Source organism: Choloepus didactylus, chromosome 4, assembly GCF_015220235.1.
Source record: "Choloepus didactylus isolate mChoDid1 chromosome 4, mChoDid1.pri, whole genome shotgun sequence".
NCBI classification, from domain to species: Eukaryota; Metazoa; Chordata; class Mammalia; order Pilosa; family Megalonychidae; genus Choloepus; species Choloepus didactylus.
The window spans coordinates 152,530,393-152,553,862 of NC_051310.1; the positions used below are offsets into that span (position 1 = coordinate 152,530,393).

Here is a 23,470-nt window from a genome sequence, read left to right on the forward strand (position 1 = left end):
TTACAGTCTTAAGGCCACAAAATGTCCAAGGTAACACATCAGCAATCAGGTACCTTCACTGGCAGATGGTCAATGGTGTCCTGAAAACTGTTAGCTGGGGAGGCTCGTGGCTGGCATCTGCTTCAAACTTCTGGTTTCAAAATGGCTTTCTCCCAGGACGTTCCTCTCTAGGCTGCAGTTCCTCAAAAATGTCACTCTTAGTTGCACTTGGGGTATTTGTCCTCTCTCAGCTTCTCTGGAGCAAGAGTCTGCTTTCAATGGCTGTCTTCAAACTGTCTCTCATCTGCAGCTCCTGTGCTTTCTTCAAAGTGCCCCTCTTGGCTGTAGCTCCTCTTCAAAACATCACTCACAGCTGCGCTGAGTTCCCTCTGCCCATCAGCTCATTTATATGGCTCCAATGATCAAGGCCCACCCTGAATGGGTGGGGCCACACCTCCATGGAAATATCTCATCAGAGTTATCACCTACAGTTGGGTGGGGTGCATTTCCATGCAAACAACCTAATCCAAACGTTCCAACTTAATCCCCACTAATATGTCTGCCCCACAAGATTACATCAAGGAATATGGCTTTTTCTGGGGGACATAATACATTCAAACCAGCACACCTATCCTCCACCTGCCTCCACAGCAACCCACTATTTGGCCATGGGAACTGAAGGTTTTCGGTACAAAGATTCAACCTCACCCAAGTTTGGAATCAGTCCTACCTGGGCCTGTTATGCTTCTTGGGTGTATCAGTTCCTTAAGGTTTGGAACTAGTCTTGCTGCCCTAAGATTAGTAACTGGTTTACTTTTGGTTAACCCTGAGCATGTAGAACCCCAACAAGATTCATTCTATTCACAGACCTCCTATCATTTGCCCAATCCTTATACCAAAATTAGGGTTTAATTTCTTGGGTTGCCCTCAACTTCTACTACCAGGACTTCAACCTTGTTTGGAAGGTCAGCTATGTGGACAGGTCCTAAACCCATGGCAAGGACACTATGACTGGACCTTCACTGCTGGCTTTAGTTCTGGCCCAACTTAGTTACCTTCATGAGACTTTGCTGTCACTACCATCTTGAGACTCCAGTTTTCTATGTTATGTCCAACAGATCAGACCCCTTAGCAACAGGAACAGTAACAAAAATCATGTAAAAAGTTTTAAGTTTTTTAAAATGTTCTGGTTAACATTATATTTTCAAGGTTTTTATGCCATCATTTATACATTTAAATACTTATTTTTTTACAATAGCTTTAAATTTACAGGAAAGATGCAAAGATAATACAGCTGGGCCCTGTATACCTCATTCCCAGTTTCGCCTATTGTTAACATCTTACATTACAACAGCATATTTGTCACTAGTGAAGCAATTTTGACACTAAAATTTACATATGATTAACTAAACTCCATATTTTATTCAGATTTCATTTGAGTAGACTTAAATTTATCCATTTTTGATTTATGATCATGCCTATTATTGATTTTTTGACCTTATGTTTTTTTCTTTTCCCAAGAATCTTTTTGTTCTCTTTTGTAAGCAAACACATAAAAGCTCCTGGTAAGCTTCTGTTATTTAGGAGAAATGGTAAAATCTATAATGTAAACACTCACAGGGCAGTTCTAATTCCTATTTCTTAATTGAATACCTTTTTGACTTCTTGTCCTTACCAATTCCTCCTCTTCTTTCTCTAAGTTTATAATTTCTCATCTGCAAATTCTATCATGCTTCAGACTGATAAAACATTATCAGGGGAAAATCATACACCATGACCAAGTGGGGTTCATTCCAGGCATGCAAGGATGGTTCAACATAAGAATATCAATCAATGTATTACAACACATTAACAAATCAAAAGGGAAAATCAAATGATCATCTAAATAGATGCTGAAAAAGCATTCGACAAAATCCAACATCCCTTTTTGATAAAAACACTTCAAAAGGTAGAAATTGAAGGAAACTTCCTCAATGTGATAAAGAGCATATATGAAAAACCCACAGCCAGCAGAGTACTTAATGGTGAGAGACTGAAAGCCTTCCCTCTAAGATCAGGAACAAGACAAGGATGCCCGTTATCACCACTGTTATTCAACATTTTGCTGGAAGTGCTAGCCAGGGCAATCCCGCAAGACAAAGAAATAAAAGGCATCCAAATTGGAAAAGAAGAAGTAAAACTGTCATTGTTTGCAGATGCTATGATCTTATGTCTGGAAAACCCGGAGAAATTGACAATACAGCTACTAGAGCTAATAAACAAATTTAGCAAAGTAGCAGGATACAAGATTACTGCACGTAAGTCAGTAATGTTTCTATATGCTAGAAATGAACAAACTGAAGAGACACTCAAGAAAAAGATGCCATTTTCAATAGCAACTAAAAAAAATCAAGTACCTAGGAATAAACTTAACCAAAGATATAAAAGGCCTACACAAAGAAAACTATATAACTCGACTAAAAGAAATAGAAGGGGACCTTGAAAGATGGAAAAATATTCCATGTTCATGGATAGGAAGGCTAAATGTCATTAAGATGTCAATTCTACCCAAACTTATCTACAGATTCAATGCAATCCCAATCAAAGTTCCAACAACATACTTTGCAGACTTAGAAAAGCTAGTTATATCAAATTTATTTGGAAACGGAAGATGCCTCGAATTGCTAAAGACACTCTAAAAAAGAAAAACGAAGTGGGAGGGCTTACACTCCCTGACTTTGAAGCTTATTATAAAGCCACAGTTGTCAAAACAGCATGGTACTGGCACAAAGATAGACATATAGATCAATGGAATTGAGTTGAGAATTCAGAGATAGACCCCCAGATCTATGGCCAACTGATCTTTGATAAGGCCCCAAAGTCACTGAACTGGGTCATAATGGTCTTTTCAACAAATGGGGCTGGGAGAGTTGGATATCCATATCCGAAAGAATGAAAGAGGACCCCTACCTCACACCCTTCACAAAAATTAACTCGAAATGGACCAAAGATCTCAATATAAAAGAAAGCACCACAAAACTTCTAGAAGATAATGTAGGAAAACATCTTCAAGTCCTTGTATTAGGTGGCCACTTCCTAGACTTTACAACCAAAGCACAAGCAACAAAAGAAAAAATAGATAAATGGGAACTCCTCAAGCTTAGAAGTTTCTGTACCTCAAAGGAATTTCTCAAAAACGTAAAGAGGCAGCAAGATGGCGGCATAGAGAGGAGTGGAAGCTAAGTAGTCCCCCAGAACAACTACAAAAAACCAGAAACAACTAGTAAATAATCCAGAATAACTGCGGGGGGACAAACGAGACCATCCATTCATCATACACCAACCTGAATTGGGAGGAATGCCCGAGAACACAGCATAAAATCTGTAAGTAAAACCTGCGGAACCAGGTCGGGAGACCCCCTCCCCCATAGCCCAAGCTGCGGAGCCTCGTGGTGCCAGAGAGAAGCTCTCTCCCAGCAAGCGAATACAGCTCAGCTGAGCTCCAACTGGGGTTTTAAGTAGCGAGTGTGAACTGCTCACTACAGGTACGCAGCCCCAAAAAACAGACAGAGGCTTTGGGTGATGACTGATCTGCGAGAGCCGCAGGGTTGCCTTGGACTGGGTCTGAAGGGGACTATCTGTTTCTTTTTTGGCTCAGTGGAGAAAGCCCAGGTCATTTTCAGTTTCCAGTGCTGTGACTCTGGGAAGGGTGGAGACACCACAAGCAGAGAGCAAGACCATTGAAATGCTAATGACCTCCACCTGGGGGGTCTGTCTTCTCTAGGAGGAAAGGGGTGGGGCCCTTTCCATTCAGAACCAGACCCCAGAGCCTGGGGGAACACAGCCATACCTCCTCACACCAGGCAAGAATTATAGGCTAACAGGCATCACCTGCTGGGCAGAAAAGCACAGTGACCTGAGGCATCAAAGGGTGGAGCAATTTTCTAAGACATACCCGCAGGGAAACCAGATACTGAATATTTCTTCCCTCTGGGACCTGAGCCTGTTCTGGTCTGGGAAAACCTGATTGGGGTAACCAAGGAAACCATGCCTAGACAACAGAAAATTACAACCTACACTAAGAAAAACAAAGTTATGGCCCAGTCAAAGGAACAAATGTACACTTCAACTGAGATACAGGAGTTTAAACAACTAATGCTAAATCAATTCAAAAAGTTTAGAGAAGATATTGCAAAAGAGATAGAGGCTGTAAAGGAAGCACTGGACATGTATATGGCAGAAATCAAAAGTTCAAAAAACCTACTAGTAGAATCTATGGAAATGAAAGGCACAACACAAGAGACGAAAGACACAATGGAAACATACAACAGCAGATCTCAAGAGGCAGAAGAAAACACTCAGGAACTGGAGAACAAAACACCTGAAAGCCTACACGCAAAGGAGCAGATGGAGAAAAGAATGAAAAAATATGAGCAACGTCTCCGGGAACTCAAGGATGAAACAAAGTACAATAATGTACGTATCACTGGTGTCCCAGAAGGAGAAGAGAAGGGAAAGGGGGCAGAAGCAATAATAGAGGAAATAATCAATGAAAATTTCCCATCTCTTATGAAAGACATAAAATTACAGAACCAAGAAGTGCAGCGTACTCGAAACAGAAGAGATATGAATAGGCCTACACCAAGACACTTAATAATCAGATTATCAAATGTCAAAGACAAAGAGAGAATCCTGAAAGCAGCAAGAGAAAAGCAATCCATTACATACAAAGGAAGCTTCATGAGACTATGTGCGGATCTCTCAGCAGAAACCATGGAGGCAAGAAGGAAGTGGTGTGATATATTTAAGATACTGAAAGAGAAAAACCACCAACCAAGAATCCTGTATCCAGCAAAGCTGTCCTTCAAATATGAGGGAGAGCTCAAAATATTTTCTGACAAACAGACAATGAGAGACTTTGTGAACAAGACACCTGCCCTACAGGAAATACTAAAGGGAGCACTACAGGGTGATAGAAGACAGGAGTGTGTGGTTTGGAACACAATTTTGGGAGATGGTAGCACAACAATGTAAGTACACTGAACAAAGGTAACTATGAATACGGTTGAGAGAGGAAGGTGGGGAGCATGTGAGACACCACAAGAAAGGAGGAAACATAACGACTGGGACTGTGTAACTTGGTGAAATCTAGAGTATTCAACAATTGTGATAAATGTACAAATTGTGATAAAATGTACAAATATGTTCTTTTACGAGGGAGAACAAGCAAATGTCAACCTTGCAAGGTGTTAAAAATGGGGAGGCATTGGGGGAGGGATGTAATCAGCATAAACTAGAGACTGTAACTAATAGAATCATTGTATTATGCTTCCTTTAATGTAACAAAGGTGATATACCAAGGTGAATGCAGATAAGAGGGGGGCATAGGGGAGGCATGTTAGACACTTGACATTGGTGGTATTGTCTGATTCTTTATTCTACTTTGATTTAAGGTTATTTTTCCTTTTGCTGCTTCCTAGCTGTCATTTTTTTGTTTCATCTTTCTTTTGCCTCTCTACCTTCTTTGACTCTCCCTCCTGCCTTGTGGAAGAAATGTAGATGCTCTTGCTTAGTATGAGCAGAATGTTCAATAAGGATGAACTTAAATGTTTGGAAATGAACAGGGGTGTTGGTAGCAAGATGTGAGAATAACTAACAGCGCCGAATGGTGTGTGAATGAGGTGGAAAGGGGAAGCTCAGAGTCATATATGTCACCAGAAGGAAAGTTGGAGGTCAAAAGATGGGAATGTATAAAACTGAATCCTATGGTGGGCAATGTCCATGATCAACTGTACAAATACTAGAAATCACTTCATGAACCAGAACAAATGTATGACAATACAATTAGAAGTTAATAATAGAGGGGCATATAGGGAAGAACTATATACCTATTACAAACTATATACTACAGTTAGTAGTATTTCAACATTTTTTCATAAACAGTAACAAACGTACTATATCAATACTAGGAGTCAACAATTGAGGGGGGTTGGTTAGGGATAGGGGAGGTTTAGAGTTTCCTTTTCTTTTTTTTCTTTTTTCATCTTTCACTTTATTTCTTGTCTGGAGTAATGAAAAGTTTCTAAAAATTGAACAAAAATTAAGTGTGATGGATGCACAGCTGTATGAGGGTACCCAGGGGCAAGTGATTGTACACTTTGGATCTTTGGATAATTGTATGGTATCTGAACAATCTCAATAAAAATGAAAAAAAAAAAAAAGGTAAAGAGGCAGCCAACTCAATGGGAAAAAATTGTCAGAAACCATGTATCTGACAAAAGACTGATATCTTGCATATATAAAGAAATCTTAAACTCAATGACGATAGTTCAGACAGTCCAATTATAAAATGGGCAAAAGATACAAAAAAACACTTCTCTGAAGAGAAAATACAAATGGCCAAGAAACACATGAAAAAATGTTCAGCTTCTCTAGCTATTAGAGAGATGCAAATTAAGACCACAATGAGAAACCATCTCACATCAATTAGAATGGCTGCCATTAAACAAACAGGAAATAACAAATGCTGGAGGGGATGTGGAGAAATTGGAACTCTTATTCATTGTTGGTGGGACTGTATAATGGTTCAGCCACTCTGGAAGTCAGTCTGGCAGTTCCTTAGAAAACTAGATATAGAGATACCCTTCGATCCAGCGATTGCACTTCTCGGTATATACCCGGAAGTTCTGAGAGCAGTGACACGAACAGATGTCTGCATGCCAATGTTCATAGCAGCATTATTCACAATTGCCAAGAGATGGAAACAACCCAAATATCCTTCAACAGATGAGTGGATAAATAAAATGTGGTATATACACACGATGGAATACTACACGGCAGTAAGAAGGAACGATGTTGTGAAACATATGTCAACATGGATGAACCTTGAAGACATAATGCTGAGCGAAATAAGCCAGGCACAAAAAGATAAATATTACATGCTACCACTAATGTGAACTTTGAAAAATGTAAAACAAATGGTTTATAATGTAGAATGTAGGGGAACTAACGATAGTAATTAAGGAAGGGGGAACAATAATCCAATAAGAACAGATAAGCTATCGTGGGTAAATTTAACATTCTGGGAATGTCCAGGAATGACTATGGTCTGTTAATTTCTGATGGGTATAGTAGGAACAAGTTCACAGAAATGTTGCTATGTTAGGTTACTTTCTTGGGGTAGAGTAGGAATATGTTGGAAGTAAAGTAGTTATCTTAGGTTAGTTGTCTTTTACTTACTCCCTTGTCATTGTCTGTTTGAAATGTTCTTTTACTGTATGTTTATTTATTTATTTATTTATTTTTCATACAGTTGATTTAAAAAAAAAAAAGGTTAAAAAAAGAAACAAGGAAAAAAATATGCAGAGCCCCCTTGAGGAGCTGGTGGAGAATGCAGGGGTATTCCCCCCACCGCGATGGTTGCTAACATCCCCACAGACATAGGGGACTGGTGGTTTGATGGGTTGAACCCTCTTACCACAGAATTTGCCCTTGGGAAGACTGTTGCTGCAAAGGAGAGGCTAGGCCTCCCTATAATTGTACCTAAGAGCCTCCTCCCAAGTGCCTCTTTGTTGCTCAGATGTGGCCCTGTCTCTCTAGCTAAGCCAACTTGAAAGGTGAAATCACTGCCTTCCTCCCTATGTGGGATCAGACACCCAGGGGAGTGAATCTCCCTGGCAACGTGGAATATGACTCCCGGGGAGGAATGTAGACCCGGCATCGTGGGATGGAGAACATCTTCTTGACCAAAAGAGGGATGTGAATGAAAATGAAATAAACTTCAGTGGCAGAGAGATTCCAAAAGGAGCCGAGAGGTCACTCTGGTGGGCTCTCTTACACACAATATAGACAAACCTTTTTAGGTTGTAATGAATTTGGGTAGCTGGTGGTAGATACCTGAAACAATCAAACTACAACCCAGAACCCATGAATCTTGAAGACAATTGTATAAAAATGTAGCTTATGAGGGGTGACAATGGGATTGGGAAAGCCATAAGGACCACACTCCCCTTTGTCTAGTTTATGGATGGGTGAGTAGAAAAATAGAGGAAGGAAACAAACAAACAAACAAACAGACAAAGGCACCCAATGTTCTTTCTTACTTTAATTGCTCTTTTTCACTTTAATTATTATTCTTGTTATTTTTGTGTGTGTGCTAATGAAAGTGTCAGGGATTGATTTGGGTGATGAATGTACAACTATGTAATGGTACTGTAAACAATCGAATGTACGATTTGTTTTGTATGACTGCATGGTGTGTGAATATATCTCAATAAAATGAATATTAAAAAAAATTACCAGTGGAGTCTGTAGGGGGATAGGGTATGTGTAGGGATAAGAAAATCTAGGCTAATATCTAGGGGTCCCTGTATTTTTCATTTTGCTACACTACCACTCTAAACCTTTGGCCCAGTTCTCATGACTAAGCTTGTTCTGACACCAAGTGTCGGTCCTTATCTCCACTGATTGTCTCAGTCCCGTCCCATTGTATGAACCTCTGAACTACATGCAGTTCCCCCACATCTCTAAGTCTCTGAACACACTACGTCCTCTGCTGGAATTACTGACCCAGTTTTCAATTTCAATACTCAGATTAAGAGTCATCTTCTTGGAAGTCATCCCTGACCCTGTGGTGGTTCAGTTTTATTAACTGATCTTCATAAGATTCTCTCAACTTGCTGCAGCTAGCAGAGAAATTACCGTATTTATTGTTTTTTTAATTCTTACTTTCTGGTTTGTCCCATTATTCAGCGGTCTTTGTATCTATAGTTAACAGCACAATGCTTAGCACAGAATAAAAGCTCGATGTTTTCTTTTTTAAAGGAAGGAAGGCAGGAAATGAAATGAAAAAAATAAAGGAACATAAGAAGGAAAGAAAGAACAAGTAGATGAGACAGAAAGAGAAAAAAGGGAGAAATCTATAATACAGTCTTTCATTTCGAAAGGAATTTGAGTAGAGAAAACGGTGAAAACAGAACGGCAACAGTTAGACATTTCCCTGTTAAAACAACCTCTTTGTTTGTAATCTAGAGTTAAAGAGCAATAAAATGCTAACAAGAACAACAAAAAGCACTTTTATATTGTAACATGATAATCATTTTTACCTCAGAAAATCACGTTAGCCAGGAGGGCTATTATTTTGGTTAGTATATTTTTCCTGTTATTGTTATGCCATTCAAATACACAGAACTTAGGCTTGGACTGAGAGTTCACACTGTAATTTAGTGACACATTTTATACTAGATTTCAGAAGTGTAATCCTCAACTCTGGTCCAGTTCTCTTGACCTAAATACATTAGAAATTCATTCATGTAATGATAGGACTGATGCAGTATCTTCACAGTGCCACTATATTAAACATTTTGTTTGCCAACTTGAGCTGCAGCAAATATTAAAATGAAGCAAAAGTATTTAAATAGTTTATAAGCAAATAAACTATTTTGTTCTTGGGTTAATGGTTCAATATGGTGATTCTGAAAACAAACTTCCCTCTTCCCTTGCCACAACCTGGAGTAAACTGTGGAAGCTATGGGAATGGCCTGAATATTTTTTAATTACTTACTTACCAAGCAGCCTACAATAAAGTTTTGCAAAGACTCATTTAGTGGGGTTTACACTTGTACTTTCTCTGCCTAGCAGTCCTCTCCAGCTGCTTCCCAGTTACTGGCCAAGCAATTCCCTCTGGGTTATGATGCTGCATAAAGATTGCAGACGGTTTCTGCCTCTTAGCAACCAGAAACATAGAAAGCAGCTCTGGCCACTTCTTTAGGTTGGGGGAGAGGAAATGTGGCAGATATATAAGAGAAGCACCACTATATAGAATATCTCAACCTCTTAGTGTGAATATCTGGGTATAGATTACATTTCTATCTCAGAAGGTTTTACTGATCTAAGAACATCACATGTTACCTAAATCTAAGCACACTCCAGAAGACTGTCAAAGTAAGTTTCCCATGGGGAATGTCACTTGAATAGCTGGGGAAAGAGGCAACATCAATTTTCACTGATTCAAATCATATTCAAGGATAAGGATATTCAAATTATTTACCCATTTAACAATATTTGTTCTAATAATTATACTAAGTATATCAAGAAATATTTTATAACCATGTATCAGTCTTTTTTCAATTTGAATTCAGTCCCAGCTTTACCACAGTGAAACCTAGATAATTCAGTTTCCTCTTAGCACCTCATTTGTTTCACTGGTGGTTTAAATGAATGGAATAAAATCAAGTCTCTCTAAGACCTTTTTTTTTAGCTATGTAAGTATAGGATTTTATACAAGGTAAGGTATAGTATAAGGGAAATATGGGAAGGTCCTTTAAAGGTATTATTTTAAAATGAATAGCTTTTGCCAGAATTGGATTTTATTCATCTGTTTATATTCACAACACAGTGCCAGACACAGAGCTTATGCTCAATAAACATTAAATTAAAGGATAAGTAAATATCAGTGCTGTGAAATATAGAAGATAAAATAGTCTCCACATTGTGTTAAATTAACTCATTTGCAGATGTTTTTCAAGACTTTAACTTGCTCAGACTGTTATTCCTTTTCTTTCAGACCCACAGATGATTAGTAATTTGCTTCCTCAGTTGTTGACAATTAAGGAAACAGGATAGGTTGGCACTTCATATCTCTCTATGGGTAAAAGTTTAAAGGACGGCTAACAAAATGGTATCAACTGACTAGAGATATGAAAACATGTACACGTCATAATGCCTCTATGAGGGAATTTGAAGTTAACTATTGCATAAAGGGTTTGCCGTAGGACGGAGCTCACGTTAGGACAGATGCAGATTGTTTGCTCTCTGCTTTTTGCAAATCACTTATAGGAGAAACTAAAACTAAATCTTTTTTCCAGAGGGTTTCAGGAGCTGCATCCTTTGCTATTTGTTCCATCAGAAGTAATTTAGGTGGGTTCATGGAGTTAAAGACGTGACGTTGCTTCTTTAACAGCACAGATTCCATTATGACTAGTATATATTATTAGGCATCATCCTAGTGAGATCAGATTTGATCTAAGAATCTGGATGAATTAATGGAAATAAATAACCAGTTCCATAGAGGCTCTGGTCCACAGAATTCAGATGCCTGCTACTGATGCTCCTGACAGTCCATTGCTAAAATGATCAGAATTTAGCTTGTTTAATTCTTTTACAACCATTAATGAATTTTACTCTTACCATGGTGTCAATATTATCTTACTTACCAGGGAGCACTCTGAGATTCTTAGAAGTTAGGAAACTCAAGCCCAGTTCTGCCTTACTTTTTCTGTCTAAGCTTTTCTTCCCACTGAAGAAAGTAGAAAAATCTTGGATCTAAGACTTCTATTAATTTTATGAGCTCCTGAGGGGGCTCCCACATAAAGGAAAGTTGTCACCATTCAGGAAGAATAGAGTAGCTGTTTGATCTTATTTGAGTATCCTTGCTTGAAATTTTAAGCAAATCTAGGTAATAATATGGACTATATTCTGTTACTGCTCCAGTCAGGGCAATATATTAGAAAGAGCAAGTGTCAGCAGTAGATGCACTTCCTGAGATTTCATTAAGGATGCAAATAGATGTAAAAGGGAACGAGGAGATGAGCATGTTAAGGAGATTAGTGTCCAGAGATTTCTCCTATCAGTCTTCTGCCCTTCCTTCTAGTCAGAGTGTTCTCTAAGATGAGTAATGATAATTATAAATACATTTAATGTGAGTCTTGTACATCATTGCTTTGTATGTAATACATATTTAATCCTTGCTTGCAATACCTTATGAGGTAGGCACTGTTCTTGTTAATATTTTACAGTTGAGAGAACTGAGGCACAGGAAAGTTATGTAATTGCTCTAAAGTCATACTGTTAACAAGCAGTAGAGCTGGAATTTGAACCTAGGCAAGTTGTCTTCCAGGCTTTGTCTTAACAGCTACTCTCATCACCCCTGTTCCAGCTGCACTTCTGCTGCAGGAGTGAATTTTCTTTATGGTCCCACAAATCATTCAGGATAAATCCTAACTCCTCAGCTTAACACACGAGACTTTATGATGATTGGGACTCTGTCTTGTTTGCCTGCCTCATCTCTTTCCACTCACCTATGTGGATTATGTGCTTAATCCTATCAAACTTGTTGGTCTTTACCATAGAGGAAGACATACTGATGTGCACCTTTTAACTTTCTATATGCTATCCACTCAGCCTGGCAAGTCCTTTCTCCCTTTACCCCATAATTTTCTTCATCATCAAGTTAACTCTGATTCAACTTTCAAATTGCTACTCAGTGCTGACCTTCCCTGGAAAGGATTTCTTAGCCCTTATCAGAGAGAACTGTGATTGTCTGTTTACATGTGAACCTCCTGCATTTGGTTGTTAACACGTCAATTGAAATAATGTCTGGGTTAATGATCAGCATCACATTACTCATTATTGCATTCCATTGTAAGTTTAATTTGAGTAAAGTAGGGCACAGACTGTATATTATGGTCTTGCAATTGCAATTGTAGTCTTTGTAAATACTGGATACGCTTTAAAATAATATTTTAAAAAACCTCTTCATGATTAGCAGAAAAAATGTCATTGGACATTGCAGAAGGTTTATGACTTTCAAATGAGAAAGATAAACTGGTTACTGATGCCATCAGCCCTAGCAGCTGTTAGGAAAATAAACTTGGAATCCCCTTTGCCTAGGTTCAAATGCCAGTTTTGCCACTCACTATAATCTTGGGCAAGTTATTTACTCTTTGCGCTTCAGTTTCCCCCTTTCTGATGTGAGGATGATAATGAAGATATGATGATAGCCTATTTCATAACACTGTTTATTAGAATTAAATGAATTAGTATATGTAAAACACATAGAATATCTGGCACATATCAAGTATAATATAAGCATTTTCTATTATTATCTAAACTTTTTTTCAACCCTTATGTTTTTGCCAATTGGTGTTGACAGTGCAGAATTTGGCTTTACTAGTATATTTTCATAGAATATTCAAAGATTTTAGGAATATGGAGCATATCTTCCAATCACAGGACTATGTACCATAAGAGAGCTATTGATTTTTAAAATGCAGGTCTTTTTTATGAGAACTTTGTTTATCATCTATCTCAATCTCTAGCTATCATCTATCTATCTATTTATCTATCTATCTATCTATCCACCTATCATCATTTTACTTTCAGGGGATGTGTTTAGTGTGGTAATGTGGGTTCTAGAATCAGAATAACATAATTCAAATTCCAGTTATCTCTTCACTGACTGTGTTATATTGGGCAATTTACCTAACCTCTTAAAACATTGGTGTTCTGCTCTGTAAAGCAGAGACAGTAAAAATTATGATGTTGTTGTAAAGATAGAATGCAGTAACACTTGCAAAGAGTTTATCGCACAGGCCTGCACATAGTAAAGTGTTTAAACAAGTTAATGACTACTAATGGTATTGCTACAATGGAACTGGGCAGATATCTCAGGAATAAAATTACATATGAATGTTCATATTCCTATTAGTTGCATTATATAACTTTTACACGATAGCGGAATAGATCAAATTACAAATTCTACTTACTAGAGAGATCACACTTCACAGATTCAAATTATGGAGTAAAACACTTCATAAATACAAAAAAGTCACAAATTCAGCTCACTTTGTTCCTCAAGGTTAAGTGCCAAATGCAGTGCTAAAAACTTCTGAGTAAAGTGAAAATGAGAGCTGTGGATTGGGGAAGAACTGGAAGGACACTGGGAAAGACAGATATGGTATTTTTGTATTACAGCATTGTATTATAGTTTTGTATTGTAGAGGTTTTTACAATTTTTGTGAAGTCTTTTGTCTAAATAAGACTCAAAGTCACACAGTTTTTGGTCTCCCATGCTATGGTTAATACCATGTAGTAAAATCCAAGCCCAAACCTAAACAAAACATACTTCTTAATTTCTGAATGGCAATTCATATTTTCTTCCCTGATTACACTTCAGAACCATTACTACTTTGGATCACTACTTTGGGAATAAGAGTCCTGTTATGCTTAATATACACCACATAATCTGTCTTATAAGCCTTAAAAGTTTAAGTAAGAACACGAAACTGAGGACAAATTTATCTGCTCATTGACCTGAATCAGAAGACACAGTTCACCTGGGCAAAATGAATTTCCTTATTAGCAAACTGGAGTCATTAATAAGTTATCATTTCATTAAACCATGGTAATTGAGATGTGGCAACATTGAGGGGCCTCAGATAGTGGATTTAAGTTTTTGCTTTTGTTTGACCTTTTTAGTTCCCATCAATTGTTCTTTTCTCTTTTTTGTTTTTCATGTGTAGAGAAATAGTATTGGTAATTTGTTTCAAGCTTTCATTTCTCATTTGAAAGTCATTATTTAAATTATTACTTACTATTTTTCTAGATATTGTAGAGAAAGAGTTCCAAAGTTACAAGTGTGTTGTATTTTTAAAAATATTGACAAGACTGCTGTTCAAATAGAATATATTTTCATTTTGAAACAATGCCACTAATGGTTACTTTATTCTTAAACCACATTACAAAAGTCCAAATAACACATATAAATGTCTAATAATACTATCTAATAAGCTTTTGACCACTAATTATAACATTATTTGTATGGGAAGTTTTATTCCTAATTATTACCTAGGATTCCAGGAACAGAGAGTTACCTGGGGAGTGGTAAAGTATCCCTGGATTTAAATAAATTTTTAAGCTTTTCATCTCTGGAATAATACAGGAAAAGGTATTTCTCTGTATAGATTGACCACTCTTCTTGCATTCTCTACTGGCAAGAAAAGAGGAATTTCCACATGAAGTTCAAGACTTAAGACTCAAACTCCTCCAATGTTGGTTAATACACATGTATTGTTGGTAAGCAGGAAGACATTGTATGTTGTTTTCAGTCAAATATTTTGGTAAATATACAGGTTTCTTTTTAATCATAGAAAGTATTGAAATCTTCAATCTAACTGAGAAGCAGGAAACTGAGTCTTCTATACTTAAGAAACTTGTTCTTCTAAAGTTGATCTGTATATATTATTTTAAAAAGGATCCCCTAAGAATTTTAGGCATCACATCTCAGATTGACTTCTTGCTTTCATCTCCAGTCTTTAAAATCAATTTAACCATTTAAGACTTTAAGTTTTTATGCCCCATAGATAAGGACTATTTCTGATATGAAAAGATAGAGAAAGGGAAAGAAGTACGAAAAGAAGAAGAATGAGGGGGGTTGGGGAGAAAATTAGGGAAAAAAAGATTAACTCTAATGGAAAGAAACTCAGATCTCTAGGATCTTGTTTGGAGATAGGAACTGTAAGTCTAAGTGGAACAGAAAATCATGTGTGAGTCAATAATGTGGTAAGAAATGTAAGGATGAGAAAAATATCCATTAGCTATGTTCATGAAATATGAATTTACTCTATTTAACATCATTTAAATATTTTCATAAGATTGTTCCTGCTTACAATGGTTTACAAGCTGTTTAATTTTGCAGAGAACGAGAGCCATTCCACCACTCCTGCCTGGATCTCCATGGAAGTGACCAACAATGTCACTGAGTTTATATTCTTGGGACTGTCCCAAGAACCTAAAATGCAATTAATGTTCTTTGCTCTCTTTCTCCTCTTCTACATCGTGATCGTGGTGGGAAATCTGCTCATCTTGCTCACAGTGTTTTTGGATCCCCGGCTCCAGACACCCATGTATTTCTTCCTCAGTAACCTATCCTTTGTGGACATTGCCTACTCCTCAGCCACGGCACCTAAGATGATTGCAGACTTTGTTTCTGAGAAGAAAACTATTTCCTACTGGGGCTGTGTAACTCAGATGTTTACCTTCCATTTCTTCGGCTGTGCCGAAATTTTCGTTTTGACTGTCATGGCTTTTGACCGTTATGCTGCCATCTGCCAACCCCTCCGTTACACCACCATCATGAGCGCCAATGCGCGCGCTGTGCTGGCTTCACTGTCCTGGCTGGGGGCCTTGGGCCATTCCTTTGTTCAGACCCTCCTGACCTTTCAGCTGCCCTTCTGCCACGCCCGAGTCATTGACCACTACTTCTGTGATGTCCACCCAGTCCTAAAACTTGCCTGTGCTGATACAACCCTGGTAAATATGCTAGTGATTGCCAATAGTGGTCTCATCTCCCTAGGGTGTTTCCTCATTCTTTTGGCCTCCTACACGGTAATTTTATTTAGTCTTCGGAGGCGGTCTGCAGAGAGCCGGCGCAAGGCTCTCTCCACCTGTGGATCTCATCTGACTGTAGTCACTTTCTTCTTTGTCCCTTGTATCTTTATTTATCTCCGTCCATCCACTACCTTCCCACTGGATAAGGCTGTGTCTGTGTTCTATACAACCATCACCCCAATGCTAAACCCACTCATCTATACTCTGAGGAATGAGGATGTGAAGAAGGCCATGAAGCGGCTGTGGGATCGCAAGGTCTCCTTGAAGGAAAAGCAGAAGGGATAGTTTGTCAGAATTGCAAAATCATAGAATTAGATGATCTTTTCCAAGATCATCATAGATTAAAAACATGGAATAATCCCTGAAGCTCAACTCTTTCATACTTTTCATTTAATGGAAATAACTAAGAGCATTTCATTTTGCTGTCTTTGGGTGAGCTAAACTTAAGCCTTTCCAAATCGCCAAGGTTTGTTTTCTCAAACCTTCTAGAGTGGAAGAGTTAATTTACTAAGTATCTCATTTGATTGCTTTAACCACTTCTATTTAAATTAAATTCTATTAAATTATAATTCAGTGATTTAGAGTGGCTTAAAAGAGAAAGATATCACTGAGGAATCAAATCATTTCTCTTAGAAAAATAGTTCTAACTTCCCGAGACTTGCATTTTGTTTCCTCCCTCCTCCCCTTCCTCTCTCCTCCTCTCCCTTCCTCCTTCCTTCCCTCCTTCTCTCTGTCCTTTCTTCCTTCCCCCTCTCCCTCCCTCCCCTTTCTCTCCTTCTCCCACTTCCTTATTTTTATATTTCTTGTTTTCCTGGTCCTTTCCCACAAATACTTATAGTCTTGTATGTACAGATTCATAAAGAGATAATTATAATACTATATAACAAATGCAGACATAGAACTATTCACTGCATACAATGAACAAGGTTAGTATAATCTGACAAACTTCCCAAATGATGGTTTCTGAAGAGGAAAAAAATGAGAGAGCATTTTACATATTTTGATGGAGAGCAATAAATGTTTTCTAAACACCCTCTGAGAGAATTTATATAATCTCTGCCACCCTAGTACTGAGCTACTATTTCTACTGACACCAACCTTACTTTTTTCTCAAGACACAGAATAGATTATTTAAAGCAATTTTAAAATAAATTGACATTTGAACTATTGAAATTACTAAGTCAAGGAGACGTATGTCTGATAAATTTTAAGGTAAAACTGTTTTCAATTTAAAGAAAGGACAAAATGGAATGAGCACATTTTTGAGTGATGTTCTTAGTGAAGATGGAGAATAGCTGGTTATTCTCAATACTTCAAAACAGCTATTTTTTATTCTTAAGCTCTTCTTTAGATCTGGTCTCATAACTGATCTCTTTCAAGGATTCTTCCCTGATTATTTTCATCCATTTTTTTTTTTTTCTGTGTGCCTTAAGCAGCCCTGTACATACTTTATAAAATAGTGTCAAGGACTTATTTTTTTTCTTGTTTTTTTTTGAATGGATTTTATCTCATTTATCAAGGCTAAAAATAATGTATCTTATTTCTTTTCTACTTCACAGAGCTGGCTTCACAGTAGATACTTGTGACAGGGGCTATGGTTATCACTTCAATAGCCATTTTTCCCTTTTTTATTTTCTTTAGTAACATAAAGCTGACATTATTTATAGTAACCGAGCTAAAATATTGCATTTGTCAGTCTTGCCTTTGCAGCTGGAAGTGGACAATGTGAAGTTAGCAATCATTGATGGGCGGAACTTTTGAGAACTCTTTAAAATTGTTTCTCTATATTTTAGACTCTCCATACATGGTCACCATTAACATTTGTTGCATTTCCTCACGGTTATTTTTTATGTTTCTCTTCCTCTGCCAAGGGATCACCCTTTTTTTAATACCTGATTTTATTTTATTTTATTTTTTCCATTTTTTTATTTTGAAATAAAGTCAAAGCTATAGGAACAGTTGCAAAAACAATACTAACCCCAAACACAAAATTCCATCATACCCTGACCCCCCTCCCCCGATAGCTCAACCCGCCAACTTTAACCTGCTGTCACATAGCTATTTCTTTCCCTCCCTGCCTATCATCCATCATCTATTGCTCTGTCTTCTGAACGTATGAGAGCTAACTGCACACATCCTTCAACACACACTGTAATTCACATATACACTTCCCATGAACAAGAACATTCTTTTATGCAATCCCATTAAGTGCAGCTAAGATGTACAAGAGATTCAACAATGATACAAAGCTTACATTCTATATTTCCTTTTCCTTATGTCTCAACTGTGTCCCTTTGAGCCACCTGTCCTCTATCCTCCAATCCCATCCAAGTTCATCCTTGGCATTCAATTGTCATCTATTTAGACTGTCTTTTTTTTTTTTTTTTTCAGTTGTGGAAACATATATACAGCCTAAATCTTCCCATTCCACCCCCTCCCTAGCCTTCCATTAGTGGGATTAATCACATTTAGAATATTGTAATGCTCTTTCCTACCATCCATTATTAGAAATTTCCCTTCACCTCAAACAGCAACCCTACACTCCTTTCTTAACTCCCCATTGCCCCTTCCCCCATTTCTCTTAACCCAAACTCTACTTTTCATTTCTATGGTTATATTCTCTGATAATTTCTTTGTGTTTACTGTGGGGCTTAAAATTAACCTCTTAAATCCATATCAATCTTGTTTTTCTTTGATACCACCTTCACTTCAATAGGACACATAAACAATGTTCCTATACTCCTCCATTCCCCCACCTTTATATAGTTGTCTAAAATTACATATTTTATGTTGAGTTCAAAACCACTGATTTGTCATTAGAGTTTGTGTATTTTATATCATGTAGGAAGTAAATAGTGGAGTTACAGTTCAAAAATTATTGACTTCTATTTGTATTCCATTGTGTTTGGAGAATGTACTTTGAGTACATTCAATTTTTTTTTTTTTTTTAATTTCTTGAGGCTTGTTTTATGTCCCAGCTTATGTTCCCTTCTGGAGAAAGATCCATGATCACTGGAGAAAAATGAGTGTCCTGGTGATTTGGGATGTAAGCTAATATACATGTCATTTAAAATTGTCTATATCTCTTTCTCCTTTCTTTGTTTTTCTGTTGGTAGGGCTCCCTCATGTATCTGAAGTAGGGCAGGTCTTTTATTGGCAAACTCTCTCAGCAGTTGTTTGTCTGTGAAAAATTTAAGCTCTCCCTCAAATATGAAGGAGAGTTTTGCTGGATAAAGTATTCTTGGTTGGAAATTTTTCTCTCTCAGAATTTTAAATATGTCATGCCACTACCTTCTCGCCTCCTTGGTGGCCACTGAGTAGTCACCACTTAGTCTTATGTTGTTTCCTTTGTATGTGGTGAATTGCTTTTCTCTTGCTGCTTTCAGAACTTGCTCCTTCTCTTCGGTATTTGAGAGTCTGATCAGAATATGTCTCAGAGTGGGTTTATTTGGATTTATTCTATTTGGAGTCCGCTGGGCATTTATGCTTTGTGTATTTATATTGTGTAGAAGGTTGGGGAAGTTTTCCCTAACAATTTCTTTGAATACTCTTTCTAGACCTTTACCCTTCTCTTCCCCTTCTGGGGCCCCAATGAGTCTTAAGTTTGGACGTTTTATTTTATCTATCATATCCCTGAGGTCCATTTTGATTTTTTAATTTTTTTCTCCATTCTTTCTTTTGTTCTTTCATTTTCTGTTCTGTGGACTTCTAGGACACTGAGATGTTGTTCAGCTTCCTCTAGTCTTGTATTGTGAATATCCAGAGTCTTTTTAATTTGGCCAAAAGTTTCTTTTATTTCCATAAGATCTTCTATTTTTTTATTTACTCTTGCAATGTCTTCTTTATGCTGTCCTAGGGTCTTCTTTATATGGCTTATATCCTGGGCCATGGTCTTCTTGATGTCCTTTAAAACCTTTGCCATGTTTTCATTCCTCAATTGTAGTTCTTTTATTAATTGTGCGAGGTACAGTGTTTCTTCTGTTATCTTGATATCTGTGTTTGGAGTTGAATTCTCCATATCATCTGGTTTTATCATATGCATTAAGATTTTTTGTTGTTTTTGGCCACTTGGCATTTGCTTTGCTTAATAGGGTTCTTTCAAGTTGTAAAAAAAAATACCTATCTAATTTTTCAGAAGCACAGTTTAGTGGCGTACACTTTCCCTAACCAGCAGATGGCGTCTGTGAGTCACCTATACCCCTCAAATCAGTTCTCCACCTTGTCCTTGCGATGTGTGGGGAAATGATTCTTGTGGGATTCAGTTGGAGAACTCAGTTTGGGTGTGTTGCTGGAGTCGTCCACCCGAAATGTGGGGCGTGTATATGGGTGGCCAGGGAGGAAGGACAGCTTTAATATACAAATCCCCCAGGTTCCCGGAGATTCTAGGCCACTGCAAGAGTCTAAGCCTTCATTTCATTTCAGTCCCAGGTCCTCTCTCTCACTGTCCCACAAACCACCAGACTTGGCATAGTGTTCTTGGGTTCTCCAAGCGGGTCCCCCCACCCAGCTGCGATCCTCCAGAACCTCTGCTGAGGGAATGCCTTGCTACATCACCAGTGCACCCCATCCCTCAAGGGAAGCCCCAGGCCACCGGGCTGCGCCAGCTCGCTTTCAGCCTGATGCAAAGATGGCCGAACGGGGTGTCTCCACACCCCCCTCCTCGCACAGTTCCTCCTTCCCAGCTCCAAGACAACTGGTGGGGCTCTGGGCTGTGGGCACGGCCCCGGGCAGGAGTTTATCCAGCCCTCTGGGGAGCCAGCTGCTAGCCGTGGGGTTTCTTTCGGCTTCCGTCTCTCCCCTCCGTTCCCCTGGCCCCAAGGGTATCTGCAGCGGGCTATCTTCCAGGCCAGACACTGAGAGGCCAGCCCAGCCCACTCTTGCAGTGTTTTACTGCATGATTCCCACTATCTCTGCTGTAGCCGCTCCTGGGTTTTTCCCTTTTTTTTTTTTTAAAGAGCCCGTCGGTCTCCAAACGCCAAACCCTGGCTTCCCCAGACTGCCATGCGGCTGTGGGTCTTCCAGCCAGCTCACTCACTTGTTTCAGAATGCAGACTCCCGGTTTCACCAAGTATACGGCCCCTTTGGAACTAGCAGACCTCATCCAGCTGGTGCATCGCTGTAACTGGTATTCTGGGTCACCCTCTGGTTTTTATCTAATGTTTTTCAAGGAGGTGTTTTTTGCCCTGTCTCACCTAGCTGCCATCTTAGTTTCTCCCCCAACACCTGCAGTTTTAAGAGCAATACCTGATTTTAAAAAATAAACAATGAATACATTAAAATTATAATTAAAATGGTGGTAGGTTACATTGATTTTTTTCCTATCCCTCCTGAGACCTAAGTAAAATAATAATATTATTAGAAACAAAAAAAAAAATTAGACCCACAAGAACAAAGAATACAGGGCAGAAGTTAGTTAGATGCAGATAAGAGACTTCAACAAATGTTAGAAGATAGAGCAAAAAGGAGGGGTAGCTGATTTGGCAGGTGTAGAAGGTTACATCTAAAGCACAAGAGGAATACTGAATACTGAAATATTGATCTACTGGAATCCCTGTGTAACCAGAACACCCAGGTAAGGGGGATAATGAGGTTCAGAGCTGACAAGAGGGAAACTAAAAGAAAGGAGCAGTTTAACCTCAAATCCTCTCTCTGCACAATTCATTCCTAGCTGCTCACAGTGGGTATATATCTCACAAGCAGAGTATTGGCACTTTCTCTTTAAAAAATGAGTGGTATTAGAGAAAAGTCTTTCTCATTCTGCCTTAGGAGATCACAAATGAAATGGCTGCCTCTGTACTCAAATGCTAACCTGAAATCTCAAAATTAGTTAGCTTTGCTCTGTTGATCCAGAACTTCTGGTCAAATTTTTTTGTGCCTTATTATGTAATATACACAAGACACTTGAGGAAAACTCCTACAGAAGGAAAAAAAAAAAAAGAAAAAAAAGTAAGCTTTTAGGAAGCCCAAATGGAAGCCAGGAACCAGAGATAACACAGGAAAAATTAACTTCTAAAGACCATTAGTATCTTCACAACAATGAGAGAAAATAGTTTCCATTCTGAAATGAGAAAAGGGTGCCCTAAAAAATAAAAGTTAAAAATAAATTAATTTTAGAGATTTAAGAAAATACATAAAAATAGCATTAAATTAAAATAAATCAAGAGGGTTGAAAGATAAAACCAAAGAAGTCTCCATGAAAGTAGAATTAAAAATCAAAGAAACGGAAAATAGGAAAGGAAAAGAAAAAAACAAGACACGTAAAGCATCAAATCAGGAGGTAAAACATTCAACTCATATGTCCCAGGAGAACAGAGAGGGTAGAGGGAGAGAATTTAAAAGAAACAAATCAAAGAAATCTTCTAGAACAGAAAGACTTAAGTCTCCAAATGCATTTATTGAGTGAGCAGTATAGTGATTAAAAAAGTACCAAGATGCATTATTATGAAACTTAATCACTCTAGAGATTGAGAGGAAGATATAATTATTAAGATAGAGAAAATATAGGCCACAAATAAATAAGCAAAAATCAGAAAGGCATAGCAACACTGGGCCCTAGAATTCAGAGGAAAAGTGCCTCAACTCAGGAAATGATTTTCAGCCTAGAATTCTGCATAGAATCAAACCATCCATCAGGTGTGAAAGTAGAATAAAACCTTTGCAGTTATTCAGAGAATTTACTTCACAAGTACTGTTTCCTTGAAAGAATGGTAGGTGGCCAAAGGTTCTTTTAAGATGAGATACGAAAGGAATGAAATCTCCTATACTCTTTTAATTTCTCCCAGAGTATTCCTTAATATATCCAGCACTTTCTTATGCTCAAAAGTACATTGCTGGTATTGCTAATGATTTTTTTTTAAGTCTTCATTTTATTGAGATATATTCACATACCATGCAGTCATACAAAACAAATCGTACATTCGATTGTTCACAGTACCATTACATAGTTGTACATTCATCACCTAAATCAGTCCCTGACACCTTCATTAGCACACACACAAAAATAACAAGAATAATAATTAAAGTGAAAAAGAGCAATTAAAGTAAAAAAGAACACTGAGTGCCTTTGTATGTTTGTTTGTTTCCTTTCCCTATTTTTCTACTCATCCATCCATAAACTACACAAAGGGGAGTGTGGTCCTTATTGCTTTCCCAATCCCATTGTCACCCTTCATAAGCTACATTTTTATACAATTGTCTTTGAGATTCATGGGTTCTGGGTTGTAGTTTGATAGTTTCAGGTATCTACCACCAGCTACCCCAATTCTTTAGAACCTAAAAAGGGTTGTCTAAATCGTGTGTAAGAGTGCCCACCAGAGTGACCTCTCAGCTCCTTTTGGAATCTCTC

General features: G+C 38.0%; 1 protein-coding gene across 1 annotated transcript; it reads left to right on the top strand.

Moving 5' to 3' along the window:
• Nucleotides 1–15,471: 15,471 nt before the first annotated feature.
• LOC119530853 (olfactory receptor 4S2-like) lies at nt 15,472–16,410 on the top strand. The gene has a single exon (XM_037831581.1). The coding sequence runs from the start codon at nt 15,472–15,474 to the stop codon at nt 16,408–16,410; it is 939 nt and encodes a 312-aa protein (XP_037687509.1).
• Nucleotides 16,411–23,470: the final 7,060 nt, after the last annotated feature.